General features: G+C 39.7%; 1 protein-coding gene across 1 annotated transcript in view; it reads left to right on the plus strand.

Annotated features, from left to right (window-relative positions):
• The first annotated feature begins 4850 nt into the window (after positions 1-4850).
• The window catches only part of amacr (alpha-methylacyl-CoA racemase), a 15005-nt gene continuing 3820 nt past the window's right edge, over positions 4851-16035 (plus strand). The window contains exons 1-4 of the mRNA XM_050053350.1: positions 4851-5015; positions 6504-6759; positions 8722-8865; positions 11803-11963. Coding sequence (XP_049909307.1) covers positions 6513-6759; positions 8722-8865; positions 11803-11963 — 552 coding nt within the window. The 5' untranslated portion in view covers positions 4851-5015; positions 6504-6512. The remainder of the gene's footprint in view (positions 5016-6503; positions 6760-8721; positions 8866-11802; positions 11964-16035) is intronic.

The following is a 16035-nucleotide window of genomic DNA, read 5'->3' on the forward strand; positions in this document are numbered from 1 at the left end:
TTTTCTTGATACTTGAAGGTGCAGGATGCATGCACCAATGATGGAGAAACCTCTGTGTCTGGTGAGGCTAACACAGCCCTTGGTAGTGTCTTGCACCAGGGCGGCTTCCTTTACATTTTACATTTTCATGATACTCGAAGGTGCAGGATGCATGCACCAATGATGGAGAAACCTCTGCGTCTGGCGAGGCTAACACAGCCCTTGGTAGTGTCTTGCACCAGGGCATCTTCCTTTACATTTTACATTTTCATGATACTTGAAGATGCTGGATGCATGCACCAATGATGGTGAAACCTCTGCGTCTGGCGAGGCAACCACAGCCCTTGGTAGCATCTTGCACCAGAGCGTCTTTCTTTACATTTTACATTTTCATGATACTTGAAGATGCTGGATGCATGCACCAGTGATGGAGAAACCTCTGCGTCTGGTGAGGCTAACACAGCCCTTGGTAGCATCTTGCACCAGGGCGTCTTTCTTTACATTTTACATTTTCATGATACTTGAAGGTGCAGGATGCATGCACCAGTGATGGAGAAACCTTTGCGTCTGGTGAGGCTAACACAGCCCTTGGTAGCATCTTGCACCAGGGTGTCTTTCTTTACATTTTACGTTTTCATTTATAGCTGAAGATGCTGGATGCATGCGCTAATGATGGGGACATCTTTGTGTCTGGCAGGACTCATCAATCCCCAGGTAGCCTTTGCGTCTGGTGAGGCTAACACAACCCTTGGTAGCGTCTTGCACCAGGGCGTCTTTATTTACATTTTACTTTTTCATTTATAGCTGAAGATGCTGAATGCATGTACCAGTGGTAAGGTAACAGCATGCTATACCGTTATCTATTTTTCTTTATAAAGTTTAGGTGGCTATAATGGACAAAGGTAAGTCAGCACTTAATGACAACATTAACACAAGTCTAACAAATACAAACATTAACATGTATTTACCTCACTGACCAGTATAATAATATCAGCTTGTTTATGTTGCTCACTCTGTTGCATTGTCGGGTTTCATGTATTGATTACTACCATAAAAAAAGTCTCCAAGTCTCTTTTACTTAGGTATTGATAGGTTTAGCAGACCCCCATACACACAAGAAGTGACACCGTGGAAGACCAAGACAGGACCGTATGAGAAGGATGGGTGACTACAGGACCAGATGAGAAGGATGGATGACTCCAGGACCAGATGGAGAGTGATGGGCGCATTTCAATCAGTGGGCTAAGTAAGAAATCCCCTCACTAAGACTAGTGAAGTACCATAGTGACATAAAGTGGTGCTAAGATAAATGTAACTTTACATATGTGGGTTTTTTTGTATCATAGGAGCCTGTTTACATATTATTCCATGTGTAGTTGAGTTCAAAAGTATTCATTACTTGTGTTTCTGTTTTATAGGACAAGAGGTTTTGGCACTCCTGGGGCAGCTGAGGCTGGGCATCAGTCATCCCAGGAAAACCCAACGCCACAGCAGACCACTGAAGCACCCTCAGCACTCGAACGCTGAGGAGTGCCCTGTCCTGACTAGCTCAGAGGACGCTTTTATGTGTCTGCTTCTTCTGTGCTAGTCGGTCAGTGGCGCTCCTCACACGCACCAACACACAGAAGAAGCTGTCCCCACATTATTGCATGTATGCACAGTCTATTCGTGTCAGATAGATAATAATAATAAAATAACTTAAAATAAGTGTATAAAGAGACATTAAAAATTTGATTAAAATTTAATTTAAAAAATTATTAAAATTAAAAAATTAAAATTATAATTCTCATAATATTACATGTTGATATAAATAAAAAGGTGGAATGGTTTAAATTACCTTGTGCACATCCAGTGTTATTTCTCCCCATTTAATTCACACTAAATCATAATTAATTAAAACTTTCTGTACTGACTGTGTACCAATACATCACACGCTGATACAAGTACAAGGGAACAAGATGTAAGTTTGGGAATAGGGGCTCAACAGTGTGGGAACTTAAAATGAAATTATACTGTAAGTATTTTTAAACTTGTGTATAGCTATTCTGTGATTACAGGGTACAATATGATCATTATTGAGCAACGAAGCTGCAGGTTTGAGGGAAGATGGTGTAATGAGTTCTGTGGGATTTTATAAACCTGCTCTATTCATTTCAAAATGATCCTGTAATACTTACCAACATTAGAGGGATACAGGTGATAACAATGTGAGTATCTGCAAATGGTATAGTTTATATCTGTAGGGTACATTTGTGTTTTTACAAACAAACAGGACACACTGCAGTTCTATGGCCTATATGTTACTGTGTATGTTGTAAAGTAGGCCTATGTACAGTTTGGGGTACACCAGTGTGCAGGTTTATGTGGATTTACACAGTGTGATGTTCAGTGTGGAGTACAGGATGTAGAAGATGATGGATTTTATGTCCCGTCACAGTATAACTGTCATGAACAATAAAAGACACAAATAATACAGTCATTCAAAAACATAATTGAGAGTCTATAAAAACAAATGTAACTACGAATCATTTTCAAAACAACTAATTTTTAATTTAGACATTTAGCACACAAATACACATACATATGATACTGGAGTTAAAGTATGCAGTTTTAACATTTATGCATTTTATGTTTTTCACAACCTGTTTCTTATTTTGCCTACTTGACAGAAGACAGTGCACAATGTTAGTTGCTCAATTTCAGATTTTATTTCCAGCACAAAGCTTTGAGTTAACAGACCTTGTGATTTTCACCTGTTTTTCTCAGACCACACTGTGCTGTCCCTTCCTGTCAAATAACTGTGGAAAATTCCATGAAAAACATAGCAGTAGCACACATCCAAAAACATTTAAGGCAGGTGCTAAAAAAAATAGCAACAAACAACATGAAAAGAGTCTGCACAGTGTTGCTGCCTTAAGTGCAATTTAGTAGCATATCCACAAGTAATGTTTGGAGCTGAATACTCTTCTTCAGACTTAGCAAAATGTGTAAAGACACCATCTTTAAATACATATGCTAGAGTCACATGGCAGTCACATGATACAGGTGAAATACAAAATCCCCACAAATAAATACAAAATCTATACAATAAATCAACGTATGTGAAGAAAATAGTAGGCCAAATAGTTACCATTTAAAGTTTACAGTATGTGAAGAAAATAGTAGGCCAAATAGTTACCATTTAAAGTTTACAATTTACTATTTTTACCATTTGATCTATCTGTCCATGTAGTAATGTATTGTTCCTTATGATGTGTGTATTCAGTGGACCCCTGATGTACTTGATATATTGTTTCTCTCCTCTATGAGTAATGGTGGATATTGTTAAGTCCTATAAGTATTGGAGACATCCTATTGAATATGGAAGTGCCTCTATTCAGATCTAACCATATATAGAAGGTATGATGACCTCTGGCCTGATGTTTTTTCTTATGTGCTCCAAGGTCTTTTCTCTTTATATAAAAATGTACATGTGCTTTTTCTTAACATACAGCCCGGTCTTTAAAAACTGTCCTCTTTTCACTGTGACATTTTCACAGGATTTGAAAGTAAGACTGCAGGAAAAAAAAATTAGGAGTGTGGCTTGGAGAAATGGAGAGACACACACACACACACACACACACACACACACAAACAAAAAAGGGTGTTTACACTGCTTTTTTCCATCCAGACCACATTAGACCAGGTCCAGATCACAAACCACTATACTTCGACCTGTCAAATCTCGACTAGATCAACATGGAGACTCCAGAAAACACAGTTTCTGATTTGTGAAACCTTTATTCTATTTGTGAAAATAGAAAAAAGGGTGATTGAACTGCTTTTTTTCCATCCAGACCACATTAGACCAAATCAGAAACTGTGTTTTAATGAGTCTCTGGAGTTTCCATGTTGATCTAGTCCAGATTTGACAGGTCGAAGTATAGTGGTTTGTGGTCTGGACCTGGTCTAATGTGGTCTGGATGGGGAAAAAAGCAATGAAATCGCCCTTTTTTGCATTTTCACAAATAGAATAAAGGTTTCACAAATCAGAAACTGTGTTTTAATGAGTCTCTGGAGTCTCCATGTTGATCTAGTCCAGATTTGACTAGTCTAAGTATAGTGGTTTGTGATCTGGACCTGGTCTAATGTGGTCTGGATGGAAACAAAGCAGTGTAATCACCCTTTTTTGCATTTTCACAAATAGAATAAAGGTTTCACAAATCAGAAACTGTGTTTTAATGAGTCTCTGGAGTCTCCATGTTGATCTAGTCCAGATTTGACAGGTCTAAGTACGAAGGTCACAGGATTGGTGTGAGGAAGCACAACGAAGAGATAGATAAGAACAGCCACATTTTATCTAAGATAATTGACTGTGTTAAATTCTGCGGGGCTTTTGAGCTGGCTTTGCGTGGCCACAATGAGACATGTGACAACACACGACAGTAACACCGACTTACAAAGAGGTTAGTCCAACTTCCAGTTCCGTTAGCTGGTTTGGAGACTTGAGGAGTCCAGCCTTATAGAGAAAAAGTTGCAACACATGTCTGTCCTCCAGAGCGTGCTGCCAAAGTGCCTTGAGAAATCGCTTAGTTTACCGTTTCCTCGTCCCTTGGATACTTTTCGTGCCTATGAGAACATATGTTAAGATGTGGACATACACTTTAGGTGTCAACCTTTAATTCGGCGATGTGCTTTCCATTAATATAAATCTGACGGCACGCAATTATCACACTGTTGGATTGACTTCGTTTACTACTGCTGGTGGTTAAGACGATCAAAACAGACCAAGTTAGCCGGCTGCATGACAATGAACGTGAGATGACGTTTCACGGCCAAATCAAATAACCAATCGGAGGAGAGCCCTTCTAGCCAGGCGGAAAAAGGCGATACCTTCCCCTACCATCCCATAAATACGTCACTGCTACCATCCTACTAAAAATAATATCGTCACCCGCCATCGGGTATCTCGAGCACCCTTAACCAACCCGGCGTAACTTACGTGTGTAGCAACACAAGTCTTCAGCAGTGACCTGTGTCCCGACTTGGAAGCAAAGGTAGGTTACACCTGTGGTTAGGAGTTACATTTTAAAATACGTTTTGTTTAGCATACTGCGGTAAGCTAACGTTAGCTAGCTAACAAATGCTGCAGATACTTTAGACGTGTTGTTTTGACGTCCCTAACAATAACGTAACTGTTACTGTAGCTGACATGTTTGAGCCAAGCAGCGTGTTTGCCTTATGTCAGTGACATTAATCCTTTGCTAATGTTAGCGTTAGCCTAATGTCAGACAGCTTGGTATGGACCAAGGTACCTTTTAGACCAAAATATTTTACTTTAGTTTACTTCAGACTCTGGTTTACTTGGCTGTTAGCCCTGGAATATGTAAATAATTTGTACTTTGACTCAGTTTCAGATATCACAGCAGTCAGATATGAATGCACTGTTGCAAGCTATTACACCTCTAAGGGCTCTGTGTAGTTTATTTTTCTGTATTAAAGCAGACAGATAGAACCTTCCCAGAGAAAATAAAAATAAAAATAAAAATTTGGCCTCTGGTATACTGTCTAACCTTTAAAATTCAAGCCCAAGCGATGAACAGTTAAAATGTCAAGCAATGCTGCAGGGCTGAAGCCTTCAAATGTTTTTATTTATTAATCCAGTTATCATTTTGTCTGTGAGCTCAATACAACTTTGCACAGCCAAAGGTGACATCTTCAAATGTCTTGTTCCACATTCAGTTTTAAATTATATGTGATAATGACAAGCAGTAAACTCACCCATGTAAGAGGCTGGAATAAGAATATTTTGCTTAAAAAAATCACTGAAATGATTAATCAATTATCAGAATAGTTGTGGCTTATTTATCTTACTTGATTGAATAATAATTTCTGCTCAAATTTGCTGTCAAATATGGAAAAGTGGGAGTTCTTTTGGGGTCATCCTTGGAAATAAAGACTAATGAGCTGATAAATACAGACAGGTGAGATGTTGCAGCTCTGTACAGGCCACCAGTTTCTGTTATAACATCTTTTAGAATTCACTTTTCTCCCTAATAGGCATTTAAAACAGCTTATTAAAGCCTAGAGCTGAAACAATCAACTCTAAATCCCAAGTTGATTAATCAGTTGGTTGATCAACATAAAAGTAGGCGATGTGCAACAATTTTGATGATAATTTTTTAAGCAAAAATGCCAAAAATTCACCAATTCAAGCCTCTGAAATGTGAATATTTGCTGTTTTTGAGTCTTCTTGGTAAACATAAATCCTCTTAGGTTTTGGACTGTTTGTTGGACAAAACAAGAATTCAAATACATCAGTGTGGGCTGTGTTGGGCTCTCACTTTTGAAGAGTAATCAGAAATGAAAATAATTTTTAATTGCAGCCATAATGACATTTGTAAATAGTTTTGCTCTGAAAAACTTGACATTAATATCAGCAATTCATCGTGAATTTCCTAATAACATCAAAGTATCTGATATGAGCCCCTCATCCCCTCTGCTATTGGTTTTGCATTGCATTTCAATAACAATCTCCCTCACAGTCTGTTACCATGGCACTGGCTGGAGTGAGAGTTATCGAGCTGGCGGGTCTGGCTCCAGCACCCTTCTGTGGCATGATCCTGGCGGACTTTGGAGCCAAGGTGATCCGTGTGGACCGGACAAAGGTCGGCATGTCTTTGGACACACAAGGGCGGGGGAAACGATCTGTGGCCATCAACTTGAAGAAGTCAGAAGGTGTTTCCCTGCTCAGGAAGCTTTGTGTCCAGTCTGATGTGGTCCTTGAGCCATACCGCAAAGGTCAGCCCATTAGCACTGTGATAGCCAACCATATGATAGCTGTCATGAGCTCTGTTATACAGAATGGTTAGAGTCAGCGGTGAAAGAAGAAGCATTCCTTATTCTATATAAAAACACAAATGCATGTATACAAAAGTATAGTAGTAATAAGTAAAATAATTTGAATTCCTGTTTAAGTAAAAGAACAGGTATGATCAGCAATATGTGCTTAAAGTATCAAAAGTAAAAGTATTTTTTCTGCAGAAAAATGTTAGAATATATTCAATTATTACATTTGTGTGAAATTGGATTATTAATGGAAGAAGAGAGACTGAAAAAAAATAATTCTGCTGCACAAATGATTTGTCATTCCTTTTTATTTCAGACTTCTCTTCATTTTTTGCTTTTTGTGAAATAATGGATACCTTTTCCTCTTTGAGCCTCAGTCACTGAAATGAAAACCTTAAAAGGGGACCCCAGATTTGCTTTGGGCAGGCTGTCGCCACAGTGTTCTAATATAGTTATAGATTAACTTTCTCCTTTTTTTTTTTTTTTTATTGGTGAAATTATGTGACAACAGACAAGGTGACATAGAGGACAAATACATTACACCAAGTGTAGTACACACAGTGGACATACAGTACAAACAACAACAGAAAACAACATAAAGTTACAATGATACATATATAGGTGTGTGTGTGTGTGTGTGTGTGTGTGTGTGTGTGAAAAACAGATGGTATGGTATTATGATGTCCAATATGGAATAGGTAATATAATAAAAATAAATAAATCAATAAAGTAAAAATATAAATTGGAAAAAACAGGAAGGAAAAAAAAAAATATATATATATATATATATATATATGTGTGTGTGTGTGTATATATATATATATATATATATATATATATATATATATATATATATATAATAATACCTAATAATGTAAGATAAAATAATATAATACAAGGTAATATAAGACATTATACAACAGTTAGTTCCGGCCCTGCAATCTGATTGGTCGAGAGACAGTAAAACCGTGATGATATTGGAGTACAACATCACGGTTATTTCACTGTGTATGTATCACTCCGCCTCACAGCTGATTGCAATCAACAATCAAATCAAAACTGACGGTTAGTGTCAGTTAGGTCAGCAGTTGCGTTGTAGGCTAATTAATTCATCCACTGTCAAACAGCCAAAAATATGGATTTATTTCCTAAAATAAGTTTTGAATTGAACTATGAATGGTCATCAGAGGAAGATGAGGGAGAGGAGAAGCTGAATCCATCTGAGCACACATCCAGGTTTGTCAGTGTTTCATCAGCGGAGCTCAATGACTTGGAGAAAAGCAACATACTGTCAGATCAGAAGGCAGAGTCGGCTGTGCCTGTGAAGCGACAGTCCACCATGCAGTCACCAGAGACTTATTTCACCGGCTGCACAATTAATGGAAACGTGCAGATAAATGTGTATAAAGAGTAAGTGCCTGGCGCACCATGTCTGCGTTACATAGCAACGGTGACAGCGGAGTCCTGAGGGAACTATTTTTGTTGGCGGAAGACAAATAAAATGCTTAAATTATCTATTTTGTCCTCATTTTTCAACATTTCTTAATCAGCCTTGCTTATTTAACTGTTGAACTGTTGTATAAAAGCAATATCACACTCGAGCTCGTGATGTTGTACTGTGATATCAGCCTACGACCGAATCACAGCCGTGACGATATCACAGTACAACATCACTCCCTCTTGTGTGATATTGCTTAATTAAAATATAATATAGCACAATATAATATATAATAATATACTATAAGATCATATGATATAATACGATACATAACATAACCTAATATAATATAAACCAATATATCATGATAATGACCATACCAAGAATAATTATTGGAATTATTAGAATTATAATTGGCAATTTATATTGCAATGATATTATATATTGCATTGACTAACTTTCTTCTAACCACACAGGTGTGATGGAGAAGCTGGGCCTGGGTCCACAGGAACTGTTAAAGGAAAATCCTCGTCTGATCTACGCTCGGTTGACGGGGTACGGACAGAGTGGATCCTATGCAACCGCAGCTGGGCATGACATCAACTACCTCGCCATGTCGGGTAATAACATGCACACAATTGTTACATTACAGACTAATGGGATGGTGTGATCTTATATTCAGAGCAAGATAATAGAGAAAAAGATAACTACTCTTTGTGTGAGGCTGGCTCTTGTTTTTCTCTGTGTGCTTATGTTTTCTTTAAAAGCCATGCCCGTTTATCTTTCCACGACCTTGAAAACAAGAAAACAAATATTGATTGCTGATTGTCAGTGTATAATAACCTTAGTTACTTTCTGCATAAACCTTTTTCTTCCATATGATTTCATTTTCCAACACGTTTGTTTACCAAGTGTTCAGTAACAGTTAGTATGACCTTGGAAACGTGCCAGAAAAACAACATAGCGGAAGGAGTGAAAGAACAATGGAGGAAGAAATAACATAAAGCAAATCAACACCAACCAGTAATATCAGTCTAAATGATTGGTTGATATAATAAAACAGCTGATATTTTAATGTCTTCATATGCTTGTCAATTAGTCTGTGTTTTTGCAGCACATAACGTGATTCCTGTCCCTGTCTAAAAAGGAATAAAAGGATTGATGACTTCAGTGCAAATTAATGCCAAAAATCTTTCCTATTCCCAGAAAATTAAGCCCCTTTCTCTCCAAACAAAAACCCCACTAACACCCACTAACATCTGGCTTTTGTAATTAATCAGAAAGGTTACAATCGGCATTTACTTCTGGGACAGATGGCTCTGCCGTAGTCACAGTTATTCATTGGCTCCAGCTCTGATCAGCTCTGATTAGCAGCGATGGAAATATGCAACTTGGGTGTAAGTGCTAATTTTAGCCCCTTTGCCAGTGCATTGCAGTGACCAGAGCATGTGAATGGAGCGGAGCGGAGCGAGGAGCGGGATGATTTTGTGTTGAGCGAGGAGCGGCTATTTTTTTAAAAGGTGAAGCGGAGCCTTATCTCTCGCTCCAATTTCGCTCCGGTCGGTCATGCCCCACCCAGAATGCATCTTTGCACCTGCGCATACCCACACTATTTTCTTTCAAAACTATGGAGTTTACTGTGTAGCCTACTTCAGAAAAGAAACTGAGAAGAGAAGCAGTGGTACCTTGGAGAACGGTCCCTAACTGCGGGGAGAGGCAAGAGGGCTTCAGAGGTCGGCCGCTTAACCTGGTCCGTCTCCTCTACACTTTGACTTATTTCCACCCTGCCAGCGGTACCGTGTAGAACGGTTCCTAACTGCAGGGAGAGGGCTTCCCCGGAGAATCTACCAAGCTCATGTTTTATTGGTGCTGTAGCATTTTTCCGACCTCTCATTAGTCTGATGTCCCGTTGTTCCGATACGTGATTATTACTGTATTTGTGTACCATAGAGGATCAGCAACGCAACAAAAGTAGGCTACTGGTCGAGATACAAGTGTCATAGAGAGGAGAGAATGAAACATCATAACCTCCTGTTGTTAACTCTGGGGTCGGGGTTGTGTGGGGAGCTCTCTGCGGTGCTGAACGGCTCCTGGCAGGCGTATTTCTGCCTTGATGGTGCGCCGCGACCGGCTCTGGGTCAGCTGGGAAAGGCTTGAGGCGAAGCAGGCTCACGGCTTATGTGTTTGTCACTTTATTTTTCATTTTAACCCACACCATGATCTTTTCCTAACCCTAACCAAGTGGTTTTTGTGCCTAAACCTAACCAGACCTTAACCACAGGGCATCATGATGATTTTGGAACAACGGGACTTCGGAACAATGGGTTTAATATGGTCGGAACAATGGGATGTCGGACCAATGGGCTGTCGGACCAATGGGCAGACCCCGTTTTATTTGTGAATAGAAGATTACAGGTTAGGGTAGTACGACGCAGTGTTTTTGAGCGGAGTGGTGAGCGAGTGGAGTGGGATAAAATTTATGATGGAGCGGAGCGGAGCGAAGAATGCACAGAACCAAGCAGAGTGGACGAGCGGCGCAAAGTGACAGGTCTGCAAGCGAGGAGTGGAAATTTTCACCCGCTCCGCTCCACTCACATGCTCTGGCAGTGACGCTCCATCACAAAATACTTCCTGCCTGATTCTTCTCTAGTTCTGTGTTCTGCTAGTGTCCTTGTCACTACAGGTAGCATGAGGCAGTACCTGCAGCCCAATCAGGTTGACCAGCATAACCGGTTCGGCGGTGGGTCAGTGATGGTTTGGGGAGGCATATCCTTGGAGAGTCGCACAGACCTCCATGTCATAGCCAACAGCACCCTGCTGTTAGGTACCATGATGAAATCCTCAGAGCGATTGTAAGACCTTAGGCTGGTGCAGTGGGCCCTGGGTTCCTCCTGGTGCAGGACAGTGCCCATCCTCATGTGGCCAGAGTGTGTAGGCAGTTCCTGGATGATGAAGACATTGATGCCATTGACTGGCCCTCTAGTTCCCCTGACCTAAATCCAACTGAGCACCTGTGGGACATTATGTATTAGTGCATCTAACACCACCAAGTCACTGATGCCCTGATTCAGGTCTGGGAGTGCATTCCCCACACACGGGGGCCACCTACACACTACTGAGTCACATTATGAGTTGCCGTGATGAAAAGTTGGATCAGCCTGTGATTTTCAGTGTGATTTTTAAAATTGCATCAAAACTAAACAGTAACAGTTAATTTAACTTCATCTGGAGTGAAGGAAAAAGTGGAAATATAACTTTTGAGAAAGTTGCTGTAACTAGCCAGGACCTATCTTGCACAAGGCCCTTTGTAGTATCAGTTCAATAACAGAGAAGAAGAAAGACAAGAGAAACGTTACATGCTGGTTTAACAGGGTAAGCAATTATTTTGCCAAACTAAATTGAAAAGAATCTTCTAAGATGGTCTTGTTTAATCAAAGCTGCATTCATTAAGTTACCAATTAATGTTCTTTTGCTTTCGGGGCTGAGGACTGACAGTTACTCCATCAGTATTCACATTACATTTAATGTGAAGCTTTGTCTCCTCATGTCTGTCACAGGCCTTTTATCCCGGCTGGGTCGTAGCGGAGAGAAGCCCTATGCGCCATTGAATCTGATAGCAGACTTTGCAGGAGGTGGTCTTACCTGTGCTCTGGGGATAATCCTAGCTCTGCTGGAGAGGACAAAGTCAGGGAAAGGACAGATCATTGATGCCAGCATGGTGAGCATGTGAAATTCACACATTTTCAGATAAATTCAGACCTGCGGACCTTTAAGAAGCAATTTACTGGAGTGCTTAAAGTGGCTATAATCAATATTTTATGATAGTAATGTGTCAGATAACAATGTGAAAGGTCCCTTATAGTGATAAACCTGCCGAGAATGATCATCTAACCCTTCAGCTTTCCTCAGCTTTACGGAATTATATATTGATTTTCAGCTCTTTGTGTAGCCATCTAGCAACAGTTACTGTTTTGGTTTACCCTCACCACTTTTATAGCGTCCTCTTCAGCCATGGCAGGCAGCTGTTTTCAGTGACAAAGCTCTAAAACCCCACTGTACATTACCTGCTCAGCAACAAACAGTAGGCAGACACAGTTGGCTAGTAGCTGCGGAAGAGAGTGTAGCATTGTAGCAGTTAAAGAGCCAGACAGTTCATTAAAGAGTTGCAAAAGACAGTGAGGTTTAAGTGTTTTCCTAAAGGACTGACAAAGGCATCCATGTGCAACACTGTGAATTGTCCTACTTTTCTCAGCTTTCGCTCACAAAACTTTCAAATTGGAGACAGACGGTAAATTTAAGTGTTTTTTCTCATAGTAGCAGCAGCCAGTACTGCATGTTAATGCCTAAAGCGTAACCTTCACACAAAGACAGCAAGGAAGGCAGTGAGACAAAAAGCCTGCTTCCCATCTCTATTGATTATTTTCCTTTACCCTTTCATTCTGTTTTCAAGCGGTGTTATGCCTGCTGTTGAGTGACCACTTAAATTGATCTCAGCCACACACTGTGTCTTTTAATAAGGACTGATAGATGCATTTTGTTTGGTGGCTAGCTGATTGAAAGCTGCATTGCTACCTTAGTGTGAGTCATGCTTTCTCACCATTACCACATAAAAAGTTTAATGTGTTTTCTTCAGTGCCCACACTCTAATCATGGCCTCATATTTCTTTGTAAATCACAAATGTGTTTTTTATTGACTCAAAAACCATCAAACGTCAAGCTGACACTCGGAGTAACCCTAGCTTTCCCACAGACTACATATTTCATGCCTGAGTCTTGGTTTTAGCACAGAATAATTAAGAAAACACTAAAGCCCAGACCAGTGACAGAGCTACCTTCTTGTCTACTGTGATTTGTCCCTGATGACTCACAGAGCAGTGGATGAAGACAGCTGAGCCATTTAAGAAACGGCACAAAGCACATTGTGTTACTTTTCCAAGTATTTGAACTTTCTTTGTTGATCTGGCACATACTGTTTGACTTGAGAGAAGTATTACACTTTTCATGAGAAGTGACAGTGACTGAACTGATTGCAATCAGCAGTTAAAGAAACAACGGTGACCATCACCTCTGCAACCTTGCATGTACTGTAGCATGGCGTTATGATTCAAACTTTGAAGGTGGCTGATTACATCTCACCAAAGGGAAAGATGTCAAGTTCAACATGTTCTTTTCAGTCAGTGTTTGATCAAGGCCTTTATTCATTCAGCATAAAAGCCCGTGCTCACCTGGAGATTTAAATACATTATGAGTAGCAGTGATGCTGCTAGGTGCACATCACTGCGTCCCTGATGCATTAAAATCTGAAAGGGCGCAGTAAACTCACTATCCATGCGTCCTGGGGATGCACTGTTATTTCCCCCAGTGTGCTTAGAAACACCGTCGTCGTGTGACTTTACTTATTGTGAAAGTGTTTCTCAGGTCACAAAAAAACCACAGAGAGTGAAACTTGAATTTTGGATGTCGGTGATGTGTCTATGTTTTTATTTTGGTGCTCGGGACAGACCTGACCCCTGCCTGTCTGCCACGATACCCAGGTCTCTGAAGCTCGGTGTGCCGACAATAACCTTTTATTTTTAGGTTCATAAAATATATCCAAATTCATGAATATGTAAAATATTATCACAGACATTCTCGTAATCTGACATGCTGTATTCAATCATGTCAGTGACGATGGTGCTATACCGTCCACGGGTCACGGCGTGTTTTTTCCCTGATAATGCTACATTGTGATAATGTGATTGTGCCACTGATTGATACTGTATTAACTCATTATGTTGAAATTAGACTTGCACCGATTATAATTTTTTGGGCCGATACCGATTTCCGATTTGCAGAGTGTTTGGATGGCCGATTCCAATTTCGGCCGATTCCAGTTTCATTTTTTCAAACCACTTTACAGCACACAAGATATTGCAATATTTTCTGTCTTTGCTTTATTAGAACATTTTAACCAAGATACAACCAGGTTTTCAATAATCATCTCAAACAAACAAGCAAAAACAGTGACATGTTTCTTAACCTGTTAAGAAACATTTTCCTTTTTGCTCAAATATAACTTCAGGTACAGTATTAAAATAAATAAGTAAAAAAGGCATATATAAATAAAAACATTGATAAATAAAATAATAATTCTTGGTGTATAGCATTTGTGGGTAATTTCTTGAATAGACAAAAAAGTAAAAATATCTCCTGTGGAAAATTCACACAGGTCTCCAGGACGCACCTACCAGTAAGCGCGCGGACACTCGCATCTTCGGCACACGGACATGCGCCTCGTCAATTCCAAGCGCCACAGTGCAGCAGTGAAAGCTCCGTAGTTCAGTTTAACACGGACAATTAACAACTTTCTTCTTCTCTCTTTTGATGTGTGTACGTGAATGATTAAGGTGAGACGCCGCCCATGTTTCACTTCCTAACATCACCCAAGTTGTGAGTTGCACATGTGCGTGTGTGTGCGCTGCTGATGTTACACAATGTCAATCATGCGGCGCGCCGGGAATTTGACCGGCGTTTTAAATCGGCATATTTTAGACTGACCGGCCGGTCGCAGGTCATGGCCGATCACGTGAAAACCGGCCTGATTCCAATTACTGCCAATAAATCGGTGCAAGTCTAGTTGAAATAATCTGTATGTTCTAATACCCATACTACCATACTATATAGTATGCCAGAAAAATATTGAGTATGTCCCAATACATAGTATGGCCAATGCAGCATGTCAAAAATACCAGGATGTTCTACTACATCCAGTCTGATTTTGCCTTGTGCAAGCCAGCATGCTTTTCTGGCTTTTCCCACAATCCTCTACACAGCAGACGATGCCTCACATCAACTGAGCCGCAAACAGATGACAGCTTGACAGCTGATTGACAGCTGTCAAGAAGCAGCAATGACGGATGATAGCACATTTAAGTAACTGATGACCAGTTGAACAACAATAATAGGAACATTATTTAACTGAACAAATTAATCACAGAGACACAAGGGTCACAAACAGCAAAATAAATGATAAAATAACAATGAAACATAAATGCATATGTAATTTCAATGTTGCAAAAAATAATATGTTAGAATCTGCAATCTCTGCAGTTAAAACTTTAAAGTTAAACTACAGGCATTGCAAAGTAACAGCAGAGCTCTACGGGTTGATATTCATCTCTGGTGAACTTTGTAAGTGGCCTTTGTGTTATCTCCAAGGTAATGGATATAAAAGCAAGAGGGTCAAAGTTCAAGGCCTCATGTTATGAAAAAGTAGTATGTCCCAATTGTGTCCATACTGCATGCAACAGTATGTACTCTTTAAGAGCAGCTGCAGTACCTACTAGAAGTTAAAAGAAAAGGTATACGATTCAGAACACACCCACAATTTCAAATAGCGGACCCCATATTCTTACCGTATTTATCATAAATCTTGTGCAAGACAAGATCCTGTTTTGTTTATAGTCTCAATAAGTGAAAGGGAAACATAAAGATTCTTCTCCGAATAAAAGAGAATCAGCATATCTCTCAAAATAATAAAGTAATATTATGTCTTATTTAAATTTGTATGAATTATTCATAGATATTCTATTTCAATGGGGTTATCACATATTATACAACAGTTAGTTCCGGCCCTGCAATGTGATTGGTCAAGAGACAGTAAAACCGTGACGATATTGGAGTACAACATCACAGTTATTTCACTGTGTATGTATCACTCCGCCTCACAGCTGATTGCAATCAACAATCAAATCAAAACTGACGGTTAGTGTCAGTTAGGTCAGCAGTTGTGTTGCATCCTAATTAATTCA

The sequence above is a fragment of the Epinephelus moara genome, chromosome 9, assembly GCF_006386435.1.
Source record: "Epinephelus moara isolate mb chromosome 9, YSFRI_EMoa_1.0, whole genome shotgun sequence".
NCBI lineage: Eukaryota > Metazoa > Chordata > Actinopteri > Perciformes > Serranidae > Epinephelus > Epinephelus moara.